Genomic DNA, 26,857 nt, shown 5'->3' on the forward strand with positions numbered 1-26,857 from the left:
TTTATCGCTCCAGCGAACTTCTCCCCCTCCCCGCCTCCACGTGTTCCGCCAGGGAGACGAAAGCACCTTCTTTTTCTTTTTCCCTTTTCCCTCCTTTGGCTGTGTCGGGGTGGTCCCCGGGTGGCGTGGGGTGACGCAAATCACCCCCCACCACCACCACCACCCCCAAAATCACCTCCGCGCCCCCCGGTGACAACGGCGACTGGCCCGCCGCCGGGTCCTCCCCCCCGCTAGGGGGCGCTGCGCCCGCCGCCGGGCCCTTCTGGCCGGGGCCAACCTCAAGATGGCGGCGCTGGGCTTGCTGCTGCAGGCGGCGGCGGCCTGCGGCTCGGCCGGGCCCCTGCGCCTCTGCCGCTGTTACCGGGCGGCGCCGGGGAGGCGCGGGCTCTGCACCCGCCTGCCGGCGCCCGACAGCCCCGAGGAGGCGAGGCAGGAGGAGGAGGCGGCGGCGGCGGGCGCCGAGGAGGAGGACACCGCCGCCGCCATGGTGAAGGGTGAGCCGGGGGCGAGGCGGGGCAGCGCGGGGGGGGGGGGGCGGAGGGGGGGTGGGGGTAAGGGAGGAGGAGGAGGAGGAGGAACAACCGGCGGCGCCCCCGGTGTGCGCGGCCCGGCGGCCGGGGAAGCCGCGCCGTGCTGTGCCGTCCCCGCACGCAGCGGAAGGGAGGAGCGAGCCCCGCTGCCCGGTGCTGGGAGGAGGGAGCGTGAGCACGTCCCTCCCCCTGCAGCCGGGCCGCGCCGCCCGCCGCTCTCCTCTCGCTCCGGGCGGCCGGGCTAGGCCGCATCGGGCCCCCCGCCGCCGGCCGGCAGCGGCCACCGGCATCGCGGCATCGCGGCGCGGCCTTTGAGCCGCCCTATCCCGGGGAAAAAAAAAAAAAAAGGGGCTCCTCGGCGGGATGCGCGGCAAGGGAGAGGAGCCGGCCGGTTGCGGCGGGGTCTGCGCGCACGGCTGCGCCGCCGCCGCCGCAGGTAACGGGCCGGGGGCGGCCGGTGCGACCCGGTGGGGGGGGTGTGTGTGTGTGTGTCCGGTGCGGGCAGCAGGGAGGGGGGCTCCGGCGGGCAGCGAGGGCCGAGGCCTTTGTGGCAGCCCCCGCCGCGCTGGGCGGGTGTGCGGCGCTCTTTGTTGGCGGGGAGAGTTGGGTTTCGCCAGAAAACGGGGGGGGGGAAAGGGGGTGCGGAGCCCTTCGGCTCAAGGTCGCCGGTTTGAAGCCGAGCCGGCCCCGGCCAAAAGTCCTCGCTGCTTCTCATCACCCGTCGTGGCCTGACGCGCGCGAGGGGGGGAAAAAAAAAAATCATAAATGGATCTTTCACTAGAAATTCTGATGGATTGAGCACGCCCATCGAGCATCCGCCAGGAAAACTGCTCTGCCGTCGCCGTGCAGCAAGTTCCGTTAGGTCAGAGCTGGAGCACGCTGCGGGAGCGGGCTGCGGGCGGTGCGGAGCATCGCTTTTATCCGCGTTTCGGGTACAAAGGGCTTCGGTCTGGCCTTCCACCAGGTAGTCTGGCTGCCTGAGCCGAATGAAACGCTAATTGAGATACCCAGGGTTCTTGTTAACAGAAATCCTGCTATTTGCAGTGTCTGTAAATCTGGCCGGGGTGATGTCTCTGGCTAAAACTTGGAAGATTTCTCTTTGGACGTCAGTCCTTCAGCCCACAACGGAGTTGTGTGTGAGAGGGCACGGGGTTCGGGTGCTTGAAGGATAAATGCTTCCCTGCTGTGCAGAAGGAATCGTTACCTTTTTAGAAAGAATATTTAAAAGTGTGTTTTGATGTTGTGTTTTGACAATTGCTTTTCTTTAGATGATGAAGTGTGAAGAACACTTCTAGTTTAGAAAGATACGAGTAGTTCTGTGCTGGAGTTTACTGTTTACGGGCTGTGACTCGAACTACTACGTTTTCCTTTTTAAAAATCACTGGTTTGGTTTGAGTTTCGTTTCTTAGGCTGTAATCTTCCACTTTGGAAATCTGGTTTATTATTACATAAAAACTTCTCCCCCCCGCCCCCCTTTCTTCCTTCTGTGCTTCTTTCCCACCCTCCAGCACCTTTTTTTAAACATTATTTTCTCTCTGTAGTTTCTGAATTCTTTAGGTCTCGGTTCCATTCTCCTTCCAGAAGCCTTGCTGAGCTTTATCTTGCAGCTCGGAGTCGGATAGTCTTTAATTGTTGCATTCAAGCTGTTCAACAGAGCAAATTAAACTTACTTCTGAAGTAAATGCTAAACCACCCCAAATTATTGTTTAATGAGCTGCTTCAGGTGTTGCCTGAGAAAAGTAGTAAACTTTTTTTTTTTTTTCCTTCTTTTGTACTTCATTCTTCAGTGTTTGTTTTTTTTTTTTTTTTTAACGTGCACTTTCAGAGGGTGCTCGAGTATTTTATCTTTGGGCTCCGGTGCGCTTTCCTGGAGCACCTGTTGCCATCGTTGGCTTGGTTCCACGTGGTGGCTGTCTCTGTGAGGTTCCCCAGACCTCGGGGGTGTCGGTGGGGGTCCCCAGCAGCCACGCGAGGGGAGACCTGCTGGTATTGGCCTCGTCCTTCCAGTTGGTGTGACCATGGATGGCTCTTCTGGTGAGAGTTGGGTGATATTGGAAGGCTCATTTCAGATGAGCAAATAGCAAGTCCTCAAGGTCTCGTCGTACACGTACCTGTACAGCTGCTCCTTGAACACGTCGAGATCGTAGAAGTTACTCTAAAAATCTATTTATATGGGCGAGTTCTAAACCTTCAACTTACAAACGGATGTCTTGTTAGCTCTCTTCATTTGGCTGCTCTTATTATTAGCCTGGGATACAAATATGGAAAAATCAACTCTGATTTGAGGCCAGCTTGAAAAACGGCAGCGTTACATTGGTATTAATGTCTAAGGCTTTGCTTCGTTGGCCTGGATGGTGGGACTTTGGAGAAGAATGTGACGAAGAGAGCTCCTCTACCTGCTCACTCAGGTCTGTGGCGCTTCTTGCTGAGACTTACATGATCTTGACCTCTGTTTTGCTCGAAGAAAGAGTCTTTCTCCAAGACTAATTAAATTTGCCGTCTCATAGTGTCCCGGAAGAATTGAGGTTGGGCTGAAGCTCTGGATGTCGTGTGGCCTCATCCCCTTCTCGGAGCGAGTTGATCAGGGCTGTCTCCAGCCGAGTTCTGAACCTCTCTGAGGATGGAGGTTGGCCTTTGGTCACTCTCATTCTCTGGTGATCTCACTTGCTTTTGAAGAACCCTTTTCAGTTTTACTAATTTTTGGATTTTTAGGCAAGAACTGCATGTGGTTCTTATTACTGCGTGTGCTTGAAAGGAGCCTTGGTCAGGGTCACTAGATGGTGGTTTAAATAAAAAACAACCCAAATAAGTAATGCTGTTGTGGTGCACTCCAACCCAAGCTACCAGGTGGAACCTTCTCTGTCTCCCTCCATCTCTCCCCAGTAAAACATGTCTAGGCTAATTCCTTATGAAATGGATATTATGGAGCCACGGGGCTTTCTTCTTCCCTGTGAATTTTTGACGTGTTCAGAGCATTCTTCGCTGACTTGAATTTATTATTGCGGGGGCTTCTATCCTGATGGGCGTTGTGTTTTAATACTTTGTCCTTGCTGCTCATTTGTTGCTTCTCCAGGGATGCTCGTTTGATGCTTCACCGGGGAAGAGACTTTGAGGGAAAAGAGAAACTGTTGAAATCGATCTCGTGCTCCTCTTGTCTTCCTTGAACAAGACTCTGGGCCGTTTTCGTTGTGCTCTCGTTGTACCTGACGGTGTCTCTGCTTGTCAGATTTGTTGAGGTTAATAGAAGGTTTAGCCACTACAGCTGGGAGCTTTTTTTTTTTTTTTTCCCTCCTTTTTCTTTCAGTGTTGCTTGGAATTGTCATTGACTTTCACAATCAAGTTAAGCTGAAGCACTCACTGACTTTGAGGAACTTAAATTAGTTAATTGGCTGCTTTGATAACCCCATCCTGAAATGTGTGTGGCTATCCAAGACAGGCTTTTGATATTCTTTCAGGATCTTAGAGCTGCGGTATGGACATCGTATTTGTCTCTGACTTGATACGAATTGAGGTCGAAAATCAACTTTGTTTTGGGAGCATTGGGTTATACTCCCTGCCTCTGCGGGGCTGTGACTACCACTAATAGGATTCCTCCCCAAATACCCCTTCTCAGCAGTGAGAGAAGGAAGATGCTCTTTGGAGGAAGATGCCAAGAAATCCAATCTGGCAGGGAAGGAGACATTCTGCAAATCCAGTTCTGCAGTTTGGGATTGTTCCCTTAAAAAAAAAAACAAACAACCAAACAAAAAAACCTACGAGTGGAAGATAAGATCCTTTCAGCTCTTGAATTTGGGATAAGAATGGGCTGAGGGTAATCCATCAAGCCTTAGAGTCGCTGCTGATACGTCAGATGGTGCTGCTGAATATGGCATTGTCAGCTGTGAAGAATACATTGTGTCTCGGTTGGGAATTCAGGGTCTGATCTGCGAGGCAGAACTGGGCTTTGTTAGTTAGAGATCTTATTCTCCTTTGCTCTAGAATGGATTCAATATTTAGTTCTGACTGAGGAGTCGCCTCGGGACGTAAGAAATTGGCTCTGTCGTTAGGTAATGGCGTTTTTGGGGTGGGCATTTAAAAAGAGTGTACTTGTTGCCTCCATCTGTTACTTATCACAATATTTCTCAGGGTATTGTTTTTGAAAGGGGAAGTGACCAGAGGCCAAATAACACAGGCTGGTGCTAGGGGGTTCTGTTGGGGGTTTTTTGTTGTTGTTTTTTTGTTGGATTTTTTTTTTTTAAAAAAAATTTCTCATTTATGAAGTGAATTTAATAGCGCAGTTAGGAATTGTGTTCCTCCCTCCACGCGTCCCGGCGGCGTGGAATGGAATAGAACTGCAGAGTGCCAAAGTCTTAGTCACTTTTCCAGTTTTCTTGAACAGGTCAAAGTCTGAATGTTGTGGTTCTTGCTCTGTGAGTGTGTAGAAATGTCACATTTGCTGTATAATTACAGAAAATTGGCTTGTAGTTCTTCATTAGGCTGAGACCGTTTTCATACTCCCTTGGCCAACACATAGAAGGTAAATCATGGACAAACAGTGTTCATAAATCAGAGTGCTTCCCTAATATTCCTCTGTTGTTGTTAGAGTTTTGCCCAAGTATGCGTGAGAAACAGCAGCTTTTTGAATTCTTCTTTATGGTGAAAGATACTGTGGGTGAGCATCAGGCGCAGGAGAGCAGCAGAAAGCTTGTTGTGCGTTGCATGGTCTTTTCCTCATCAGAGTAGCCGAAGGAAATTGAGCAGGCGATGGTTCTCACAGAATCCCAGAACGATATGGGGTTGGAAGGGACCTCTGGAGATCATCTCCTCCAACACCCTCCCAAAGCAGGTCCACCCAGAGCAGGTCCCACAGGAACGTGTCCAGGAGGGTTTGGAATGTCTCCAGAGAAGGAGACTCCACCACCTCTCTGGGCAGCCTCTTCCAGGGCTCTGCCACCCTCACAGCAAAGAAGTTCCTCCTCACGTTTACATGGAACTTCTTATGTCCCAGTTTGTGCCCGTTCCCTCTTGTCCTGTCCCTGGGCACCACTGAAAAAAGACTGGCCCCATCCTCCTGACAACCACCCTTTGAGTATTTCTAGGCGTTGATGAGATCCCCCCTCAGTCTTCCCTTCTCCAGACTAAAAAGACCCAAGTCCCTCAGCCTTTCCTCAGCAGAGAGATGCTCCAGGCCCCTCATCATCCTCGTAGCCCTTTGCTGGACCCTCTCCAGCAGTTCCCTGTCCTTCTGCAACTGGGGAGCCCAGAAGAACTGGTCCCACTGCTCCAGATGGGGCCTCCCCAGGGCAGAGCAGAGAGGGAGGATGACCTCCCTCCACCTGCTGGCCACACTCTTCCTGACACCCCCCAGGATGCCATTGGCCTTCTTGGTTCTGATCTGCTTGTTTTGGCACTGCCCTCCAAATACCAGCTTGTCCTTTCCGTACCAGGTTGAAAAGTAACACCAACCTGAGCCCGTTCCAGCTGCCGGTCAGAATTAGACAATGTTGAATTACAATGCGACCGGTCTTCAAATGATACCCAGCTCTTGACATCCTTATCGCGGGCCACAGAGGCTCTATTTCAGTGCCTCCCTGTATATGTTAAGGAACCCAGATTCCTGCTGTGGCCGGTCCGTTTGGCTTCTGAAGGAGGTTTCTCTGAGTTTCAGCTGGTTCTTCTACGGAAGACCTTTCAAAATTAAGTGTCACCAAACTCATCAGATCTTGGTGATGCTCTAAGGAATGTGACTTTTGGGTCATTTCTTGGGTTTGGTCGATCAATCTGAAATTCCAGATTCTGGCAGTACCTGTGATCGTGTGTTGCTGACTTCTCGCTCCTTGCTGAAACTTCCTCGGAATTAGAAGCCTTCCAAAAAATGGTGCTCAAACCCGTTGATGATCTTCAAGAAGAAGAATGAAGTTCTGACCGCCCGGGGAGCGTGTGTTTGTGATGTTGAGTGAACACAGGATCGGGATGGCCAGAATGGGAGATCCGTTCCTCTCCCATGTTCCCTTCCGCTGGTTTTGGGTACCTGCAGGACCATGGAGATGGCCAATTTTCTTCTGGAACAATTTTTTTCTGGCTTAGCTTCCTGTGGGATTAGGCTGCAAACCATCTCCAGGCGTTTGGGTTTGTGCCGGAGCTGGAAGAGCGGTGGTGCTAGACCCTGGGAGAAGTGGCACCTACCCCTCACCCCAACAGCGAGCTGTTAGATCTGCCCGTTTGGGGGAACCGTTATCACATTAAACTTAATCTGATCTTCATTGGGCAGCTCAAAATAAAGGCTGTCCCCTGCAGTGACATAGCGGTGATGCCTGCGAGAGGTGAGTTAGAGCAGCTTCCTCGCTGGAACCGCTGGCGTTGGCACCGGTGAGGAGGCTGGAATAGGAGGTGGGTGTGATGTTGCTCTGTCTCGGGGCAGTGGGATTTTTATTCTTGTCATTTTTTTTTTTAAATGAGTGATTTGAACTCATCATATTTAATACTCCCTTCCTGCAAGTGCCGTGGCCCGAGCGGCGTTTCTCACCTGCTGGGGCAGGGGAGCCGTGCTCAGCGAAGCCGGTCCTACCTGCCGCCTCGGGCACCGCTTCTCCGCTTCCTGCTTGGAAGGTTTATCTCCTGGTTTATCTCCAAAGGCTGCGTTGGCAAACTTCTTCCCAGGGGGTTCTTGGAGCAATTTAGTACCAAACCGCATTCCCAACCTCTAATCGAGCCATCGGGATAAATTCAAGGAGAAGGGACTAGAGATGAAGTAGAAGGTCCCCAGGGGTTACTTCACGTTACTACCGATGGCCGGATCTATTGTGCAACTCCTGTGTTGTGGAGACCCACAATGATGGGATGAAAATACCAAAATGGGGGTGTGTGTGAAAATACTGAAGTCTGTTCAAAATAGTTACTGCTCGGTTTGGTTTTGATGTCAAAGAATGATGAACAAAGACGCTTTTGCCTCCTTAGTGAGCAAACAGCGGCAGCTCCATGTGTTAATCTGGGCTTTGGATTCTGTGCTGGATATTTGTTTTCAGATTCATCAGGTGTATGTAGTTAATTGTTTTTTGTTTTTTTTCTGTTGTTACTGTATTCTTTGGGGGGAAAAAAAGTCTTTCCAAACTGTTAGGTGATTGTTAGTGTCACTGAATCATGGAGTTAAAGTGTCAGTGCTGCAGCCTTAACTACAGGATATTTATACTTTTAAGAGGGGAGAAAATCGAATAATCTGTGCATTTCAGAAGTATGGGACGTACAGTATTGTTGCCTGTTTGGGAATTGCAGTGTCATCTTGCATTTGGAGCTCGGGAGACTTTGCTGATGCCCAGAGACATTGTAGGTGAACCACTTAAAACCTCTGCTTGCTTTTTTATCTGTAACCTTAGAGACATTAATGCTCACGGAGCTGCAGCGAAGCAGGTGTTAGAACATGTCTTTGAACAGGACTGCACAAGAATTATAAGACATTTAGTTCCTCTATTGAGTTTTTTTTTTGGGTTGTGTTTTTTTTTTTTTCCAGATTCCAGAGACTTATTAAAGGAATTTCCACAGCCTAAAAACTTGCTCAACAGCGTGATTGGACGAGCCCTGGGCATTTCTCATGCAAGGGACAAGCTGGTGTACATCCATACTAATGGGCCGAGGAAAAAGGTAAGAATCCTGTTGGGATGGGGCTGGAGGGGGGCGCGAGTAGGGAAGTTACACACAGAGTGGGAAGCGAGCCAAGAATACTGCTAATCCTGCAAGTAACTCTTTAATAGAGAAAAATAGAGAAGCATTTTAATTCCATGCAAAAGTTTCGTGATAATCTTTAAAACAAGTAGTATTCTCACTTCTTCCTGTTTTCTCTTTATTTTTGTGTACTTCAATGGGTGTATTTAGATGTAGGTCCCATCCCTCTCCTTTTGCGTGGGGAAGGATGGATTTATTCTTTTACTTTTAAGTAGCTTGCTGTAACCGGCTTTTCTCAGCAGAAAGACACATAGTCTGAACTCAGATGTTGGGCTATGTACCCCACTACCTTAGAAAAGTAAAATTTAAATGCTATATTTTAGACCTTATTAGGGCTAAACTTTATTGTAGGTTCTAATAGAAGAAGTGGCTAAAAAGAAAATGTTCAATTGCAACCAGAAAAGACTAATTTGCTGTGGAGGGAGGCTTCTAACTCTACTTAAGGGCAAAATGAAATACAGGCTCTTTTTTTTGTTAAATGAAGCAGAGGAATTCCAAGCAAATGGTTTGCCAAGTGGTCTGAGCTCTTCCTGGGATGCGAGAGGCCTCCATCCAAATCTTGCCATAAAGCCAGCAGAAGCTCGTAGCTGATGGGTGCTCTGCGTTCAAGGCTTTGCCTCCTTTTGTCATCCTGCTCTCACTCTTGAGCAAAAAGCCCTTTTCCAGCTGAAGTTCAACTGTAACGTCCATTCCAGGAAAAGATTCAGTTCTGATGGATTAACATTTTCCAATAACGTTCTGTCTAAAATTTCCCAGACAGTTTTTATTACCACATCCTTTTTAAGCATCCCTGCATTTTAGGCAATACATTAGTAATGGTTACTACAGAGTTCCTTTATTATTTCTGTGTTTGTTTTTCTTTTCCTCGAGCAGTGGTGCAGTCTCCTAACTTAAATTTTGGAATACCATTACCAATGCCTCATCATTTTAGTTTCGTAATCAGTTCACGTTCTTGCTAGGGCTTAAATAGATTAATGTTGAAGATAACTTCAGATTAAAAATGAAACAAAAAAACCTAAACTAATAAAGGAGAAAATCGGGGTTGGATGGCAAAAAAAAAAACAACCCAAACCACCAAAAACCCAACAACCCAGAAGAAGTGGGTGGGGACAGAAGGGCAGGTGAGATGACCGGGAGATGCTTCGGTTGGAAGCAAGCAAGGGTTTTTTTTGTGAGCACCGAGTAACTTGGCCTTCATGAGACAACTTTTTTTCCTCAGCAGGTCTGTGCCTTTTCATGCAGAGCCCCTGGGCAAAAGAGGCAAGCAATTTCCTCCAGTAAGATGAGATTCAGATGGCAGGCAGGCAGCCAGATCAGGCTGCTGAAAACTCGGGAGCCTTCTCTCTAGCCCTTATAAGTGGGATTTTCCCAGCGGACCTAAATGCCACCTTTCATCTCTGCTGTAGAAACAGGAGAGAATTCCTTGGGCATTTCCCTCCTTTGAGCCGTTCAGGAACTCGGCTGCAGCATCTGCAGGGCTGGGAGTAGAACGAGTTCTTGATTTGGAGGAGTTTTTTTCAAAAAAGGGCAGGGTTCAGCTCTCGGCATTCTCTGCCTCTGCAGGTTTTTCAGCTGCTCTCATCCAGCTCTGCTGGGATAAGAGGAGCTCTGGTGGGACTGTTAGTTCTCTTAATAGCTCGCGTTGGGCAGCACAAACCCAGGGCTGGGTTCTGATGTGCCCGGTGAGTTCCGTACCTCCTGGGTAACCGTGATGAAACGTGCTGCTAATTAAAATTACAGCAAGGAGGCAGTTGGGAAGATCTGTTTGTAATGGCAAACGTGTCAGAGAGTGCATGTGGCTTCTCGGGCATGGTCTGGTGTGCTGCAGCGTATGTAGGAGGGGTTACTCTGAAACGGAATTGTTCTGGTAACGAGCTCTTGGCATTTGGTTCCTCCAAACTGACACACCGCAGCCGGTGGAGCTGTGGCCCAGAGTACGTGGCACTGTGCTGGAAGTCAGCCTGGCTCAGCCGTGCAGCTTCTGTGTCACTCCAGGCACCTCCTATCCCTTCTTCAGGCTTTTCTTTCTAAATTACTGGAATGAACCTTCCCATAAAGGCACCGAACAAGCAGTTTGTTTGGGATTTTCATTTGTAGTTCTCTGCCTGGAGTTTGGAGGTGTTTGAAGTAGCTGTGCTCCGGGGGGAGAAGAGAAATTGTTCTGTACTGTCTCACTTTACTGGTTATCTTTGCTTTTCAGAAAGTCACCCTGCATATAAAGTGGCCTAAGAATGTGGAGGTGGAAGGCTATGGGACCAAGAAGATTGATGCCGAGAGGCAGGCAGCAGCTGCAGCCTGTCAGCTCTTCAAGGTGAGCTTATGCTCCTCTGGAGCTTGAAGAAAGAAGCCTTTGAGTGTGCAGATGTGTCTGTTTCCGTGATGTGATTTCTGACTGTTATCCCTCTCTTTGCCTGTTCGCTTTCTTAGTTGGCCTACCTGTTAATCAAGGGTAGATGGTGAAACCTCGGGCTGCCTGAATCCATGTGAGCTTAAAACCCTCTTACTCCAGCCAGGCGTGAACTCAGTAAATTCTTTGAGTTTTGGTCCTTGTTCTTTACGTCCTACACCTTAATGGGCTTCTACCTTAGTCCCAGCATCTATGGCGAGAAGTAGAGCCTTCTCTCCAGTATATTTGCTGCTCCTGTTCACTAACTCCCACTTCTGTCGCCCTACCTGTGTGTGTTTGCAAGTGTAGTACCTTCAGAGGCGCTTGTTTCCTCTTCATGTAAGTCATAGTGTGTCTCCACTGTGTTCTGTTTTACGATGACTCTTTTAAAGTTACTCCAGTCTGCCACTTATTTATGGCTGGAAACGGTCGATACGTGTGCACAGCCAGCATCAAACAGGTACAGTGAAGTTCTAAAGGTGCGATAAATGGTGTTACGTAGCAGGTACCTGACAATAAGATGCGGTTTTGTCCTCAGTTCTGCCACTGACTGAGCAAGTGAGTTTGCTTTTGGAGTTTCCCTTTCCCCTGCAGAGTAGGAACAACGATACCTTCCTACTGCGGAGCCTAGAAAAGACAATGCAGGTGTCCTAACAATGAGAGCTTTTTGATTTGCTTGGAGATCAAGAATAAGAAATAACTATTTGGTTTTTAAGTTAAGCCTTGAGAAGCTAAGAATCGCAGCATTAGAACTAGCAGTTTCTTCAGCTGCTCTGTGTGCTCAGGCTGGGTTCTTTAATCCTCTGATTACCAAAACCTGTTTCACTGCTGACTTGTTTCACCCAAAGCGTGGTTGATGCTCGCTCAGTTAACGTTTACTGGGAGTGTATTATTCTTTTATTCTCACTGGTCAATATGCAACAAAAGGATTGATTCCTGCTTTCTTTGAGAGCCTGGAAGCTTTCAAAGGAGGAAAAAAAAAAATCCTATCTACATTTATATTTTTCTCCAAATTTGGGGAAATGACTAAACTGTATTTTTAATACAGAACTAAAAAAACCCAAACAAACAAACAAACCCTTGAATCCATAGATTCAGAGTTTAGAACTCTGATGCTGTGCCAGATAAACCCGTCACCCAACAGAAGACCCTCATGATGGGAGGCCTTGTGTAATCAGAGCCCCAGAAACAGCTACAGATGCTGATTTAAATAAATAGTCATCAAGTCGAGAAAATAATAGTGCCTAATTGGTGTGGAGACTGTCTAAATGTAGTGACTTTGAGTAGAGCAGCTAGAAAAGGGAGTTCTCACTGTCTTAGCTACTCCTACAGCATAAAATAATACAATTTGTCTAATATTGAGAGGCCTAAAGATGTAAATTTTAATTCATTGTGGTGATCTGGTAAGACATGGGGTGTGTTGTGCTCTAAATACGTCTGGAGCTTCATGTAAGGTTCAGTCCTAAATGCAGGTGGTAGTGCAGCTATAATTAGGAATTCTTCTAATTCTGGACTGGGGAGATGTTACTGCTGCTCGTACAAGTAACTGTTCCTGTGAAAAGGAAGGAGATGAACCGTTCCCTGAATTCTCATCTTGCGTTATCCCAGATTCTACTTGTTTGAACTAGCATTTCCAAAAAGATGCATTTCAGGCTCTGAGGTGGGTTTCAACACTTCAGAATGCTAAATATAGTTAATAGTTTGTAAAATACCAATAAACCTCGGCCCAGCCTTTCCAACCAGCCATATGATGCCAAGCAATTGTGCTCTGGGAAATGAGGTTAGTGAACAGATTCTCTTTCTAAAGAAAATAACGGCAGGAAGAAAGCTTTGTTTCTGAAAGTCACTTTTTCTATGGGATATGAGGAAATTCCTCCTGCACTTCTCTCCTTGGCCAGATGTATTTTGGTTTCTTGCAGAGTTACCCCTATCTGTGTGTCTACTGCAGCTGCCAATGCGTTTTTCTCTTGCAGGGCTGGGGTTTGCTGGGGCCCAGAAATGAGCTTTTTGATGCCGCCAAGTACCGGCTCCTGGCTGACCAGCTCGGCTGTCCCGACGAGAGGTGGTGCTCGGAGGGAAAGTGGCGTTCCAAGTCCGGACCTTCTCTCGCCGACTTGTCCACCTGCTGGCGACGGATGGAGCCAGACGATTCCATCCAGCCCATGGAACAGGGGAGGATGCCTAAAGCGATGAGGAGAGAAGAGCTGGAGGAAGGGGAGTTAGAGGAAGGGGAACTGGAGGAGGGAGAGCTGGAAGAAGAAGCGATCGATGTTTCCGATTACCTACCTATGGCACATCAGGATGCTCGAACTCCAGGCAGGGATGCGAGGTACGTCTGCCCTGAGGGCTGCTAATCCAGGGTGGTAGAGAAGAAAGATTTTTCTTTGTCCTCACAGTTGAGCTGCAGCTTCCCACGCTGCTGGTGTGGCCTGTAGATGGGCCGAACCCTGGCTACCGCACCATTCTCTCTGGGGCAGCTTGGTTTTGTACCTGGCTGTCATCACAGGGGAACGCACAGGTGTCTTCTCTGGAGCCTTGCCCTTTGGGGAGGCCTCTGCCTACTTGTTACCTGCCTTTCTTATTCTTCTGTGCCTAAAGAGGCTTCCAATCCCCTGGTTTTGAGGGCAATATTAAATCTGCTCCTCTTCATCACCGTAGTTGCTTGACTTTATTTTATATGAGCACAAATCTTTGATTTTTTTAATAGTCAACGGGAGTAAGATTAGTAGGGAAGTGGTGGTGGTTGTTTTTAGGGATGTTCTTTGGATTAACGGATCTAATAAATAATTCTGAATATCTGGTTTGTAGTGCTAGTGTAAAGGCTTGGTTGCTTTTTAGTAGGTGGCTTTACTGAGCTGAGTGATTGTTCCGTGACTGACAGATTTTAGTATCAAGATACGGCTTGACTTTTCAGATGATGAAAATTATCCGTGCCTTTAACTACCCGGTTTCAGGCCTCAGTAATGGACCTGAAGCGAGGTGGGTCTGAGCACAGAGTGGATATTTGCGTGTTAAACTGTTCTTATCTTCCATTTAGCCGAGGAGGGAGTTCCATTGAGATGACGGACGACAACACTGCCATCCGTGCCCTGACGCAGTTCCCGCTCCCCAAAAACCTCCTGGCCCAAGTGATTCAGATCGCAACCTCCTCCTCCACGGTCAAGGTAAGGAGCTGGTTTACCCCTGCCAGGGACGAAGCTCAAAGACTCCCACTGGCCTCACTTTGGATGCTTTTTTTGGCGCAGCTGAGAGCTGCGGAGAGAAGGGAAGTTAAAACTAGGCCTAGAAAAATCAGCCTGAAGAGCAGGGAAGAGCCTTTGTGGTGAGAATTGAGGAAGTATCATGAACAATGTTGTTACTTGAGGCCAGGGCAATAGAGGAGCTGCTGCCTGAATGGAGGAGAATATTCTGTAAGGTGATAGGTTTGGGTTTCCCCATGTATCTGCCACAAACATGAATTTGTGTTACTCGGAGCGATGTGTAATTTCTGTGCTGACGGAATCTTTCCACAACTCAATTCCTGCCAGTATCCGATGATCCTCCTCCTTGGTATGTGTCACCCACCTCCTTTCCAGCCCTCCTCTGCTTAGCAAACAGTAGCTGTTCTCCACCCTCTGAGCTCTCAGTGATGTTCTCCACACAGATGTCTGCTTTCATGTCTGCTTAACCAGTACCTTGTGAAGCAAAAAACCTCAAATTTAAGCTCTCTTAGAAATATTGGGGTGTATTTGTGCCTGCCTAGTTATGTAGGCTCTTAAAACCTCCCCAGATCTGATGTTGTTTGTGTCTTTTAGGAATACATGCAGTTCCGTACAGTAGGCACCAAGACCAAGATCTGCAAGCTCACGCTGCGCTGGCCCTGCCCCATGACATTCGCTGCCAAGGGCCGTCGCAAAGTGGAGGCAGAAAACAAAGCAGCAGCCCTGGCCTGCCAGAAGCTTAAGGTAAGTGCGTGTTGCTCCTACATCCCGTGTCTAATGTGTCTGGGAATAGAGGCTCCTTGCACCTGACTCACTATATTTGAGCCTAATGGGGTGACACCCAAAACTTTCTGATCTTCGTGCTTAATAAACATGTATTTCTGAACCTTAAGGTTCAGTCCAAGCCGCTGTTGTACCCCTCCGGTGTCTAATCTGTTCTCAACCCTTTATCATAGAGTCATAAAATGGTTCAGGTTGGAAGTGACCTTAAAGATCATCTAGTGCCACCCCCTGCCCTGGGCAGGGACACCTCCCACCAGACCAGGTTGCTCCAAGCCCCCTCCAACCTGGCCTTGAACCCCTCCAGGGATGGGGCAGCCACAGCTTCTCTGGGCAACCTGGGCCAGGCTCTCACCACCCTCACAGCAAAGAAGTTCTTCCCCAGATCTCAGCTCAATCTCCCCTCTTTCAGTGTCAAACCCTTCCCCCTCGTCCTGTCGCTTCACTCCCTGATCAAGAGTCCCTCCCCATCTCTCCTGTAGCCCCCTTTAGGTATTGGAAGGCCACAATAAGGTCTTCCCGGAGCCTTCTCTTCTCCAGGCTGAACCCCCCCAACTCTCTCGGCCTGTCCTCACAGCAGAGGGGCTCCAGCCCTCTGATCATCTTCATGGCCCTTTGCTGGACTCGTTCCAACAGGTCCGTGTCCTTTAAGGCTGGCTGTTGTGCTTGTTTTGAGCCCTTGACAAAACAACGTTTAAGGATCACCCTGGAAGTGTTTCCCTGGTCTCTTGGCCACTTCGCCGCTGTCCGCTGGGACAGATTTACCTTCTCATTCTTGCAGATGGACTAATCAGACATGTTGCTGCAATAGTTTCCTGCAGACTCTAGAGTGGAAGTACAAGAAAATAGCGCAGGACTTACTGAATTGGCACAAAATACCAGAATTACAGGGAGAGGCTTAACGGTACTTGCCAGGGGATTTTGTCAGCTGCAAAATCTGGCCTAGTTTGTCCAGAGAAGCTGTGGCTGCCCCATCCCTGGAGGGGTTCAAGGCCAGGTTGGAGGGGGCTTGGAGCAACCTGGTCTGGTGGGAAGTGTCCCTGCCCAGGGCAGGGGGTGGCACTGGGTGGTCTTTAAGTTCCCTTCCCACCCCCAAACCATTCTGTGATTCTATGAATCGTGGCTGCTGTTTCTCTGATGGGTCCATTTAAGACCTTCTTGTGAGCGTTGTGTTGGGGGCAGATGGCAGTTGACTCCAGAGTGTCTGTTTCACTGGGGTTGAGGTGGGATCACGTCTTGTTTCTTGCTGTGGCAAAGTCGGGAAGTGATGGATTTGGGATACAGGGTATCCAAAGATGTAAGACCCCTGTGCTTTATACACCAGCGTTCCTGTGCCTGATGGTGGTGTTTTCCTCTTCCTTTGCAGAGCCTTGGCTTGGTGGACAAGAACAACAACCCCCTCAGCCATGCTATGTACAACATGACTTCACTCCGGGAGCTCGGGGAGAACCAGAGGAAACCCTGCCACATCAAAGTCCCCGAAGCAACCCTGCGCAAGATCGAGAACTATCTGAATCATGTAAGGCTTGCTCAGCTCCCTGAGAGACACCTTTGGCTGATCTCATCGAACTCCAGGAATCGCACGTGGGCTGAGAGCTTCATGTCAAAATGTTGAGGGAATTCATAACTTGATAGTCCACCAGAAAAGTAAATGTAGAGTAAATGAAGCAGTAGGGAATGTCCTAAGAAGCCAAGACTGTGCTGAAGACTGTTTCTGAATGCCCTGCTCTAAGTGGCTGAACTAAGGGCTAGAAAAGTTAGAAAAATAGCAGCATCTTTAAGGAGCTTCAGTTCTCACATCTACTTTCTCACGCCGTGACCACGAGCTGTCACGCCGTGCGTGAAAAGCTTGAGTTTGTGGCTTTAATGAGGCCAAATCTAAAAGTACCAATCTGTAGCTGAACTTACAATCTTGTGAACATCTGGGCTGACACTTTCATTTGTGTCCTAGACAACTCCTGACCCCTTGTTGCTCCTTTTTAGTTCTTCCTGTGGGATGCGGGACTCCTGTTTTTTCTTTAGCCAAGGTAGAATATTTCTGGCTGAGCTGAAGGCTTATGTTTTGTGCGAGTTAAGTGTCTGGGCTTCCTGAGGGAGCGGAGGGTGGTGGTGTAACTTGATAGTTCCCAAAAGTTGTCTTTGAGGGGCTGTTGCATCACTTGTGCATGACGTAGCCAGTGACTCGGAGAGCTTAAGTTAGTGGTTTGTGCCTGTCAGTTCAGGCATCAGCGCTAATACCCCCCCTAAAATAGGGGACGCAATGAGGGAAATGCAGGGAGCTGCCTGAGTTAGTGCTCACTTTTATACTCTGAATTGAGGTTATTTAGTGGCCGAGTTACCTCAAATCTGAAGAGACTTCAGCAGAGCTTCATGGGCACAACAAAGCCAGTCTGGCTGAGTCTGTTCCAGGCACTTAGAGTCATAGAATTGTCTCAGTTGGAAGGGACCGTCAAGATCATTGAGTCCAACCATCTACCTAACGCTGACAAAACCCATCTCTAAACCCTATCGCTAAGCACTACATCTGTCCATCTTTTAAATCCCTCCAGGGATGGTGACTCCACTGTTTCCCTGGGCAGCCTGTTTTAATGCTTGACAACCCTTTCAGTGTAAAAAATTTTTCCTATTATTGATCCTAAACTTCCCCTGGTGCAACTTGAGTTTCTTGAGTCCAAGGAACTTGAGCTTGTTTCTTTCTGTCCTTTTCGGGACTGGTACTAACCTTTCTGTCCCTGCCAACTTTCTTCATCTCTCCCAGTATCCGGTGGACATCAGGGAATCCAGGCCCCGGATCGCCGATGACATGATGAACCTGAGCAAGGAATCTGGTGCGATAAGTGATGCAATCACGGGGAAGACGTATATACCCATGTTGGAAGCAGAGGAAGTGCGCCTTAGCCAGAATCTCCTGGCCCTCTGGAAAAGGAGAGGATCCTCGTGGCAGGAGAGCCACCCGCTGCCGGTAGATCCTCACAAGGACACCATCCTGTCAGCCATTGAGCAGAACCCTGTAGTGGTAATAGCAGGAGACACAGGCTGTGGGAAAACCACGAGGATCCCTCAGCTCCTGCTGGAACACTACATCCTGGAGGGACGTGGCGCCCGCTGCAACGTTGTCATCACCCAGCCAAGGAGGATCAGCGCCATCTCAGTGGCCCAGCGCGTGGCGCAAGAGTTGGGTCCCAATATGAGGAAGAACGTTGGCTACCAGGTGCGACTGGAGAGCAAGCCACCCGCCAGGGGAGGAGCCCTGCTCTTCTGCACCGTGGGCATCCTCCTGCGCAAGCTGCAGGGCAACCCCAGCCTGGAGGGTGTCAGCCACGTCGTGGTGGATGAGGTCCACGAGCGAGACGTCAACACCGATTTCCTGCTCATCCTGCTGAAAGGCATCCAGAAGCTCAACCCTGACCTGCGCCTGGTCTTAATGAGCGCCACAGGAGACAATCAGCGTTTCTCACATTACTTTGGGGATTGCCCTGTGGTCAAGGTGCCAGGTTTCATGTACCCGGTGAAGGAGTACTACCTGGAAGAGATCTTGGCCAAGCTGGGCCGGCACCGACACCGGCACTACGAGATCAAGGTGGGTTGTGCCCTGTGGTGGTTTAGCTGTTTCTGGGCGAGAGTTTGGGCCTGGAACCGGTCCCTCTTTCCTGTGGTTGTTGGATGGTGTTGGTTTAGCTTTAATTCTACGTCAACCCTTGTGAGGTAAAGTCAGCTTAGTAGAATCCCAGAGTATTTTGATTAAATTATGGATAAAGATTACTTCAGATTTGGGTCTAAGTTATTTTTGTCCCTCTTTAAGGTGAAGTTTGTTTGTGTTTGAGTAAGCCAACAGCTCGTTGCACTTGTGTATGTGTATACAGAGATGCAGACTGGAAAGGTTTGCCTCCTCCATTCAGACCTGGGCCAGCACCAGGGTGGGTATGGCTCACAGCAGTCTCTTACCTAAGAGCTCACCGTCCTGCATGACTGAATTCCCCGACTGCTGCTTTTTCCAACTGGTCTTACTGTTCCCCTGGAAAATGCCCTCCAGGCATGTACTCTGCCGTGGATAATCTTACCCCAGTTGGTCGTGGAGTCACAGAATCATTGGGGTTGGAGGGGACCTCTAGCTATTTTCTAGTCCAGCCTGTTGGACCAGAAGCTGACAGCCCATTTCTCCAGCCTGGAGAGGTCCCTCCCTGGGGCTGAGTCACCATCTGGTCTATCAGCCACTTCTCCCAGTTGTGAATCGTCAGCAAACTCGCTGAGAGTGCCCCATTGCCTTCGGGGCAATCTTTCTGTTGCGGCTGGGATTTTTACCTGCACTTTTTAAGCTGCCCTGAGAGGTGTGTTCCAAATTGCTGATAGAAAAGCTACTGCTCTCTACCTGGTGGATTTGAAGTCCCAGATGCATATAGCATGGTTTTGCCCCCAAAAATTTCATGTTAATCTTCGTTAGGTGCTGTGCAGCAGAGGTACACAAATCTCAGCTTCCAAGTCTGGAGAAGGGGAAAGGGACTCTGTATTCTCACTGCACAGCAGAGGAAACTGGCAGCACTTGTGACCAGAGCAGGTTCCAGATGGAACCCAAACCAGGCTCCCGAGGTTCCTGGCTCCCGGTCCTGGGCAGGCCATCCAAGTACAGGCATTTGCGCTCTCCAGAAGATGCTCTGGGAGGCCCCGTGCCTTTTTGCTGCCTGCTAGATTGCCGCTCGTTTATCTGTGTGTGGCCTCCTGTTTTTTCCAGCAATCAGATGATGAATGTGTCCTTGATCTTGATCTGATCACCGACCTTGTGCTCCAGATCGATGCCCACGGAGAACCAGGTAGGTTCTGCCTTGCCCCCTTGCTCTTCCCTTTTCCTGGGGGGGGGGGGCAAAGAGTGAACCCCGCAGAGCCCAGACCCTTTGCAGAGAAAAGACGATGCTGAGCTGTCTTCTGCGAGGCGACCTTGAATTCCTGTTGAGCTGAGTGGTCTCGGGCAGTGGGGCAGGAGCTAATTCTGAGTCTCTGGGTGAGACGACATCTGAGTTCTCAGTGTCCCGAGATACAGCTGCTCCTGAGCTGGAGGGCAAGACTTGCCTGTGCCCCAGCATTTCCAGCTTTTTGCTGCACAACTAAGTTATTTTTCTATATCGGAATCCCATCCCTGTTAAATACCTTTGCCTGGGAGGTGCTGGTTTTGTGAAGAAGGCAGGACTCTCAAATGACTTCTAAGAGTTCTAAGTGTTTCAAAGCCTGGTAGAAGGTATTCGCTCTCAAAATACAGGTAACCTGGTTTCTTTCTGGCTTTAAAACCTTGCCCTAATGAGCTCACAGAAAGTAGATACAGCACAGCAGATAAAAAGTCTAGACGAACGTTCCCCTGGGTCTGACTTCCCACGATGGCTGGACCTGTCATTTATTCACAATAAATGTGACGCAGGTTTCCTTGGAGATCAGCTGGCGGGGGGCATCGCAGACCTGTGGGGCCCTGCTTTCCTGTGGGTTTCTTGGGCTAAAGGTTGCTTTGGACTTGGGGAAATAATCCCTTTTGTGCAGCAGAAGCAGTTTCCGTGTCTCCAGCTGGGGAAAAATGCTTGGATTTCTAGGTCACTTGTTCTTAACTCTTGCTCTATTCCAGGTGGGATCCTCTGCTTCCTCCCTGGATGGCAGGAAATCAAAGGAGTGCAGCAGCGCCTGCTAGAGATGCTGGGATCCCAGAACAGCCGGTACCTCGTCTTACCAGGTGAGATGGCAACACCAGACCTTTCCCCCCCCCGAATTCAGGAGAATGGATGGGCCAACTGACTCGATGAGCCCCTTCAGCTCTCGCACTCGGATACAGAGCAAGTTTGTATGCTCTGATGGACGTACCTGTTGTGTAATTGTGCATGTTAAGCACAAATAACTCCTCCTAGCAGCGGCCATCCAAACCTGTACGTGATCAAAGAAGCTGCCTTCCTGTTTGCCTCCAGCAATTCAGAATTAGGCGAGGAGGAAACTGCTAAATTCCGCGTAGCTGTGGCTGCGTGCTGAGCCTACACGGAAAAGATCTTCAGGACCTGTTTTGTGGGATGCAGACGTACTCTGCAGCTCAGCTTTGATTAGTGAATTTAAATTCTTTACCCCAGGAGGGAAATTTATAACAAAAGCCAGTATTGCTCTGCAAGGCTGGAAGATTTTTGGGTTTGGTTTGTTTGGGGTTTTTTTTTGTTTGTATTTTTTTTTAACGCTCTTCCCTATTCAATGTCAAATAAGGCCAGGCAGGAGCACAGTTTTGAGCAGCTCATTTGCTAATAAATGCAGGTGTTCTTTTGTGCAAACTGCATGTCCTTGTGCTCCCCCGCCGTTCTGTGCGGCTGCTGGGAGTTTCTCCACATTGCTGATCTGTAATAGGGCAAATACGTGATATAAAAGAGTTCCAGGCCCTCGCTGATAACCATTTTTGCCCAAGTGAGACCAAATGACAATAAGGATACCCCATTCCCCTGCTCCAGAGGCCTTTTGAAAAGGGGGAGCTGCAGAACTGGACTGTGGGAGGGACTGGGACTTTTACTGGGGTCCAGGGATGTTCTGGTGATGCCATTATCCTCGCTGGGACGGGAGGCGACCAGAGCTCCTGCTGATGTTGAGCCATATGTTGAAGCAACTGAAATAAGGTCTTCCCTAATGATGTGGGGAAGCTTTTTCCTGAGGTCTGGCTGGCAGGAAACTGCAGACAATGAGCATGGGTATTACAAGTGATGTCCCCATCCCTGTCCCCTGTTTCTGGAAGCGGGAGGTGGTGGTACCAAGAGGTTTGAGAATCTCTGCCCACCTTGGCCTTGTGCCGCAAAGCAGCTCAGCAGGGCAGGACTGACCGGTTTTTTATCTCCCAGTGCACTCCAACATCCCCATGATGGACCAGCAAAACATCTTCCAGCGGCCTCCACCTGGCGTCAGGAAGATTGTCCTGGCCACCAACATCGCTGAGACATCCATCACCATCAATGACATTGTCCACGTGGTGGACAGTGGCACGCACAAGGAGGAACGCTACGATCTAAAGACCAAGGTAGAGACGCTTTTTCGCCTCTAAGTGCGTTTGGGACATACTAGAGCAGATGGATGTTTTCAGAGCAGCCATTAATTGGATGATAGAGCTGCTTCCCTTGTGGCCCTTGGGGCATTGGCACCGTGTCCCCATTTGGGGACAGTGTTTGATTCATCATTCAGAGAGTGTTTGCCTTTACCAAGCTCCCTGCCAGGGTCCCCATCAACTTCTGAACGAGCAAAACTCTGGTGTCTTCAAAGAACTGGAGGGCAGATCCTGCTCCCTTCCCGTATCTCTGTTACGCCGTTTGACTTCTGTAGATTTTTCACTTCTTTCTGCCTTTTTCTGTGATTTCATCCCAAACTGCTCATGTTTGAAGCCATCCCACCCCAATGCCTGAGCTTGTTAGTCAGCTTTAAGTGTTTACACTGCTCTCAGGCCGTGTTTCTGGTGGTGTTGGGTCCTGTGAAGGCTCTTGTGCATACACTTTCATAAGGACATGAAAAGTGGAATGTTCTTCCAACGTGCCACTGTTGGAAAAAGGGATTCTGACCACACGCTGCTGCCCCTTCCGCTCCCTCTGCTAGAACAGCACCGCGATTCGCACCTTGGCACAGTTCTAGTTTAAAAACAACCCAGTTTTAACCCAGTTCATCTGGGTTAAAGGGGGAGGCAGGGCCCATGTTCTGCAGAGCAGCCTGGTGAGTGCCGTGGTGTGGAGCCAAGGCAGGTGTCCAGCAGATGGCATCAGGGTCCCATCCATGCACTGAGCAGGTCAGACCAGGATTGCAAGATGGAGAGTGGGAGAGGCTTCCCTTGGCCTTTAGGAGGATGGTTGATGAGTCTGAGGGCTGTGGACCGGATGAAGGGCTGCATTTAAACAGGACAGAGAGCCACCACAGCATTTGTGATGTCTAATCCTTCTTCTCCAAGGTGTCCTGCCTGGAAACGGTGTGGGTCTCCAAGTCAAACGTGGTGCAGAGGCGAGGGCGCGCTGGCCGCTGTCAGTCGGGATTTGCCTATCACCTCTTCCCTCGCAGCCGCCTGGACAAGATGCCGACTTACCAGGTTCCGGAGATCCTACGCACCCCACTGGAGAACCTGGTGGTCCAGGCCAAGATCCACATGCCGGAGAAAACGGTAAGTAGGACTGCAGCCACCTGAACCGGCAGGACACGGCCTGCCTGATGCCAGTCCCAGAGCCACGATTTGACCGCAAACACAAGTAGGAAAAACCCCAAGATGCTGATGACTTTAGTTCTTGCTTTCCCAAAGGTAGTGCTGCCTAGTGAAGTTAAGAGCAGGAAATGTAAATAATCTATACATTACGGAGTGTGTCTAAAAGACTCATCGAGAACAGAGAGGGCTGAGCTCATCTCCCTGTAGGCAAAGAGGGAACCGTGTTGCAGCCTGGGGCCCTGGGGCAGGGCAGGGCAGGGGGTTCCCCAGGGCTCTCCCACCTGCCCCTATGGGAAACATGCCCTTTTTTTTTTGACTTTTCCCTTCCCCCTGCTGTGTTGCAGGCAGTGGAATTTCTCTCCAAGGCTCTGGACAGCCCGGACATCAAAGCTGTGGATGAAGCGGTGATCTTGCTGCAGGAGATCGGTGAGCTGTGTCCCGGTGTGGGTGTGATGGAAACGCGTTTGCTGTCTGAACACGGGGAAGTGGGAGTTGGCACAGAATCCTGTGGGACAGGCTGGGCACGATTGTTCCTAGACAGGGATGGCAGCTGATGGGGACTTCTCAAACCATACACGTTGTGGTGCTATTTTATTTCTCACGCTGCTTTGTTCAAGAAGTGGGAGGAGCTTGACTGGGGGAGACGAATGACAGAGCAAGAAGGGAAGTTGTGATGTGGAGTTCACAGCTGGGGTCTTGGGGACATCATCTGGCTGTTACAGCCTTTTCTTTGGCCTGTGTGCTTCTTCTGGAGGACACACCAACTCTTCCACGCCTGGTAGATGGGTTCTCCTGGCAGCTCCCTGAAGCCATTGGCCACTGCTTTGGCCACACTCGGTGCTCATGGATGTGCCCTTGTGGGCTGCTCCGTTGCAGGTGTCCTGGACCAGCGAGAAGCCCTCACCACCTTGGGCAAACGCCTTGCCCAGATCTCCACAGATCCTCGGCTGGCCAAGGCCATCGTCTTAGCCTCCATCTACCGTTGCCTCCACCCTCTGCTCGTCATCGTTTCCTGCCTCACCCGGGACCCCTTCAGCAGCAGCCTCCAAAACCGCGCGGAGGTGGACAAGGTGAGGAGCCCATCATGGAGGAAGGTGGAGAGCAGGTAAGGAACTGGCTACCTCTCGACTGACGCACGTTTCTGTGTCCCAGGCCAAGGCTGTTTTGAGCCGAGAGAGTGGGAGCGACCACCTCGCGTTCGTCAGGGCCGTGGCAGGCTGGGAGGAGGTGCTGAGACGCAGAGACAGCCGTGCCAGGGATAACTACCTGCAGGACTACTACCTGTATGGCCCCAGCCTTCGCTTCATCAATGGTGAGTCCCAGGGGCCCGATTCTCCCCTCTGTCCCACGAAAAGGCTGAAGAACGTGGTATGGAAATGGGGTGGACTGGGCAGGTGACTGCTGGAATTGGGTGTGAGTTCCAGTTGTGAGGGCAGAGGTGGCACTGGGTGCCAAGGGGGCCACAGGCAGGACGTATCTCCTGTCCTAGTGCCAAAGCCAGGGCTGGTGAGGTTATTTCACCAATGGGGTGAAGGAGAAGGTGACTCTCACTCCCCTGGGGCTGTCTCCTCCCTGTAGGCCTTGTCAAGCAGTTCTCTGAGAACCTCTACGAAGCCTTCCTGGTGTCGTCCCCGTCTGATTGTACCATGCCCTCCTCTGTATGTAACCAGTACAGCGAAGAGGAAGAACTGGTCAAAGGAGTCCTCATGGCTGGGCTCTACCCCAACCTCATCCAGGTACTGTCTCCTGCTCCGCCATCGCTCTCCCGGGTTTGCTGGTCACTGTGGGTGGCACAGGGAAGCGTCGAGGTGCCAGAGACACTTGTCCTTTCCTGGGAGCCTGTGTCCTAGGCAGGCTGCCTGCTCGTGCTTCTGCTTGCTGCTCCCATACTGTCCCTGAATCCCCCCTTGTGGGATCCCTCAAGGGATCCTGGATACCTCCCCAGCCTGCGCTGGTCCGTCCTTGGGTTCTTATAGCTTGGTCTGGGAGCCATCAAGGTGGCGTCTTCCTCCTCCTGTTGGCTGCCCATTGCATGGCATTTGGTGCCTGCCAGGTCTGGTCACCTCCACGTATCTACTCCGCTTGCTCAGCAGAGCTTCTGGAAGTGGAGGAACAGCCGGAGGAGGGAGGGTTGTGGGACAAACTGGCTGTTCGTGGGCAGTGCCAGCTGGTTGGGCAGGTGTTGGGAGACGCTCCTCTCCTTTCAGGTGAGACAAGGCAAAGTGACCCGCCAAGGGAAGTTCAAACCCAACAGCTACGCGTATCGGACAAAGGCCGGCACCGTTCTGCTCCATAAGTCAACAATCAACAGGTGGGTGACGACGTGTGATCGTGGGAGGGTGGGGACCCCACACCACACTCTGCTGAGGACCCCGGACCGTGCCCCGTCTCTGCCGGTGGTTGACGAAGCTGTTTCCCTCTGCAGGGAGGCCTCCAAGCTCTACAGCCGCTGGCTCACATACTTCATGGCGGTGAAGTCCAACGGTGGAGTGTTCGTGCGGGACTCCTCCCAGGTCCACCCACTGGCCGTGCTGCTCATGACCGACACCGATATCCACGTCCGAGGTGAGCGGGGCTGATGCGTGTCCACCTGTGTCACCCCTCGGGCCACACTCTCCTCTCCCACCACAGTTGAGGGGCTGCAGGGTGGCTACCCCCATTGCAGAGTGGCTGCCCCCATCTCCGCTCCTTTTTGTTGCCAAAATCCATCCCAAAACTATCGCTCTCCAAACTGGGTTTGTAGTTTCGGAAGCCGATGTTGGTTTATTCACAGCGCCGGGTGCGTGGGGGGATTTCTCCTGCCACCAGAGCTCTCTCTGTGATTTTTATACACGTTTTACAACATCATTGTAATATTAGTAGCTCCTTCCTCTATGGGATTGGTCAGTAATTTACATACGATGACACCATCAAGGGATGACACGCTCAAGGGAAGGGTCTTCACCTGGACAAGGGTCTTCTTGACCCATGGGCGTGATTTTTAGTGTTAGAATGAAAGTAATTCAGCTCAGGACACTCAGAATTTTCACTTTCCTGCCGAGTTGGCGTAAACTTCTCCGAACGTGTAGATTTTACCATCCTCAAGGTCCTTACCCTCAGTGTGCCTCCTCGAGAAGGGTACGAAACCTGCCTCCCTCGATTAGGAGTTCTTTTCATTAGCTCAGGCTTGATAAACTGGAGGAGAGACTCCTCGTTATTCGTGAGAATGCACGTTAAGGCCTTTCAGCACTTAATTACTAATAACATCTCAAGGATGAGCTTTGGTAACACCTTGGCCAACTCTCCCCTGCTTTCTGACCCTCTTTGGACTGGGTGTTGGTGTCATGAGACCACAAATGCGATGATTTATGAGCTGTTCTCAGCCGTAGCTCTCCAGGGAGACACGGGCCGGCTGAGCCCAGCGGGCTTGTGCCAGGATGCTCATCCCTGGGGAACGAGGAGTTGGGTCTTCAGCCGTGGGGAGGAGCGAGCCCTTCTCCCCGGGGATGTTCTGCTTCAGCCCATGGGGTTCTGGCAGTTGGGCTCTACCCCTGGAGCTCAGACGGGCTGTGCCATCAGCCACCTCCTGTGGGAAACGGGGAGGATCCCAGTGAGATGGGTCAGGGCGCTGCCTGGCTTTGGCGGGAACCATTTGGCCCGGTTGAGTCCCGATTCTGGGCCATTTTTAGAGCACGGGGAGGAGCAAGTGGCCAGCACAGGCCACAACTGCTCAGCACCATTCCTGCTTCTCACCTCCTCTCTTCTTCCCACCAAGACGATGGCTGGCGAGCGACGGTCTCCCTGACAGACAGTGACCTCCTGGTGCTGGAGGGAGACTCCTACACCATCCGCCTCCTGCGGGATTTCCGCGTGTCCCTCTCCAAGATGGTGGAGACCTGCCTGTGCTACGAGATGGCGGCCATCCCCGGGGACCTGCACCACCAGCACAGCCAGCTCCTCGACATCCTGGTGGATCTCCTCAAAGGCCCTCCCGGCAGCTTTGGGGCTTAGGCCGAGCTGGAGGATTGTGTGGGGACTTGTAATTTGTATAAAGATGTTCACAAAATGTTTATTTAAATAAAAGTTCTATTTATCCCTTGTGAAGTCA

At 50.5% G+C, this 26,857-nt stretch overlaps 1 protein-coding gene across 1 annotated transcript; it reads left to right on the forward strand.

Annotated features, from left to right (window-relative positions):
* Positions 1 to 283: 283 nt before the first annotated feature.
* DHX30 (DExH-box helicase 30) lies at positions 284 to 26,857 on the forward strand. The gene is made up of 19 exons (XM_074157296.1): positions 284 to 494; positions 8,017 to 8,147; positions 10,429 to 10,539; positions 12,588 to 12,943; positions 13,652 to 13,778; positions 14,409 to 14,558; positions 15,961 to 16,113; positions 17,353 to 18,174; positions 19,324 to 19,402; positions 20,200 to 20,304; positions 21,437 to 21,612; positions 22,525 to 22,731; positions 23,115 to 23,196; positions 23,647 to 23,840; positions 23,923 to 24,082; positions 24,349 to 24,506; positions 24,978 to 25,081; positions 25,196 to 25,335; positions 26,525 to 26,857. Exons 1-19 carry the CDS (start codon positions 284 to 286, stop codon positions 26,758 to 26,760), a joined length of 3,702 nt encoding a protein of 1,233 aa, XP_074013397.1. The 3' UTR covers positions 26,761 to 26,857.

This window comes from Numenius arquata, chromosome 12, assembly GCF_964106895.1.
Source record: "Numenius arquata chromosome 12, bNumArq3.hap1.1, whole genome shotgun sequence".
Classification (NCBI taxonomy): domain Eukaryota; kingdom Metazoa; phylum Chordata; class Aves; order Charadriiformes; family Scolopacidae; genus Numenius; species Numenius arquata.

Bases quoted from the DNA above. Each gene is read 5' to 3' on its own strand.
- DHX30 (XM_074157296.1), top strand. From the start codon at position 284: ATGGCGGCGCTGGGCTTGCTGCTGCAGGCGGCGGCGGCCTGCGGCTCG. The intron at 495-8,016 runs GTGAGCCGGGGG...TTTTTTTTCCAG, and splicing joins CGCCGCCGCCATGGTGAAGG to ATTCCAGAGACTTATTAAAG. The intron at 20,305-21,436 runs GTGAGATGGCAA...TTTATCTCCCAG, and splicing joins CCGGTACCTCGTCTTACCAG to TGCACTCCAACATCCCCATG.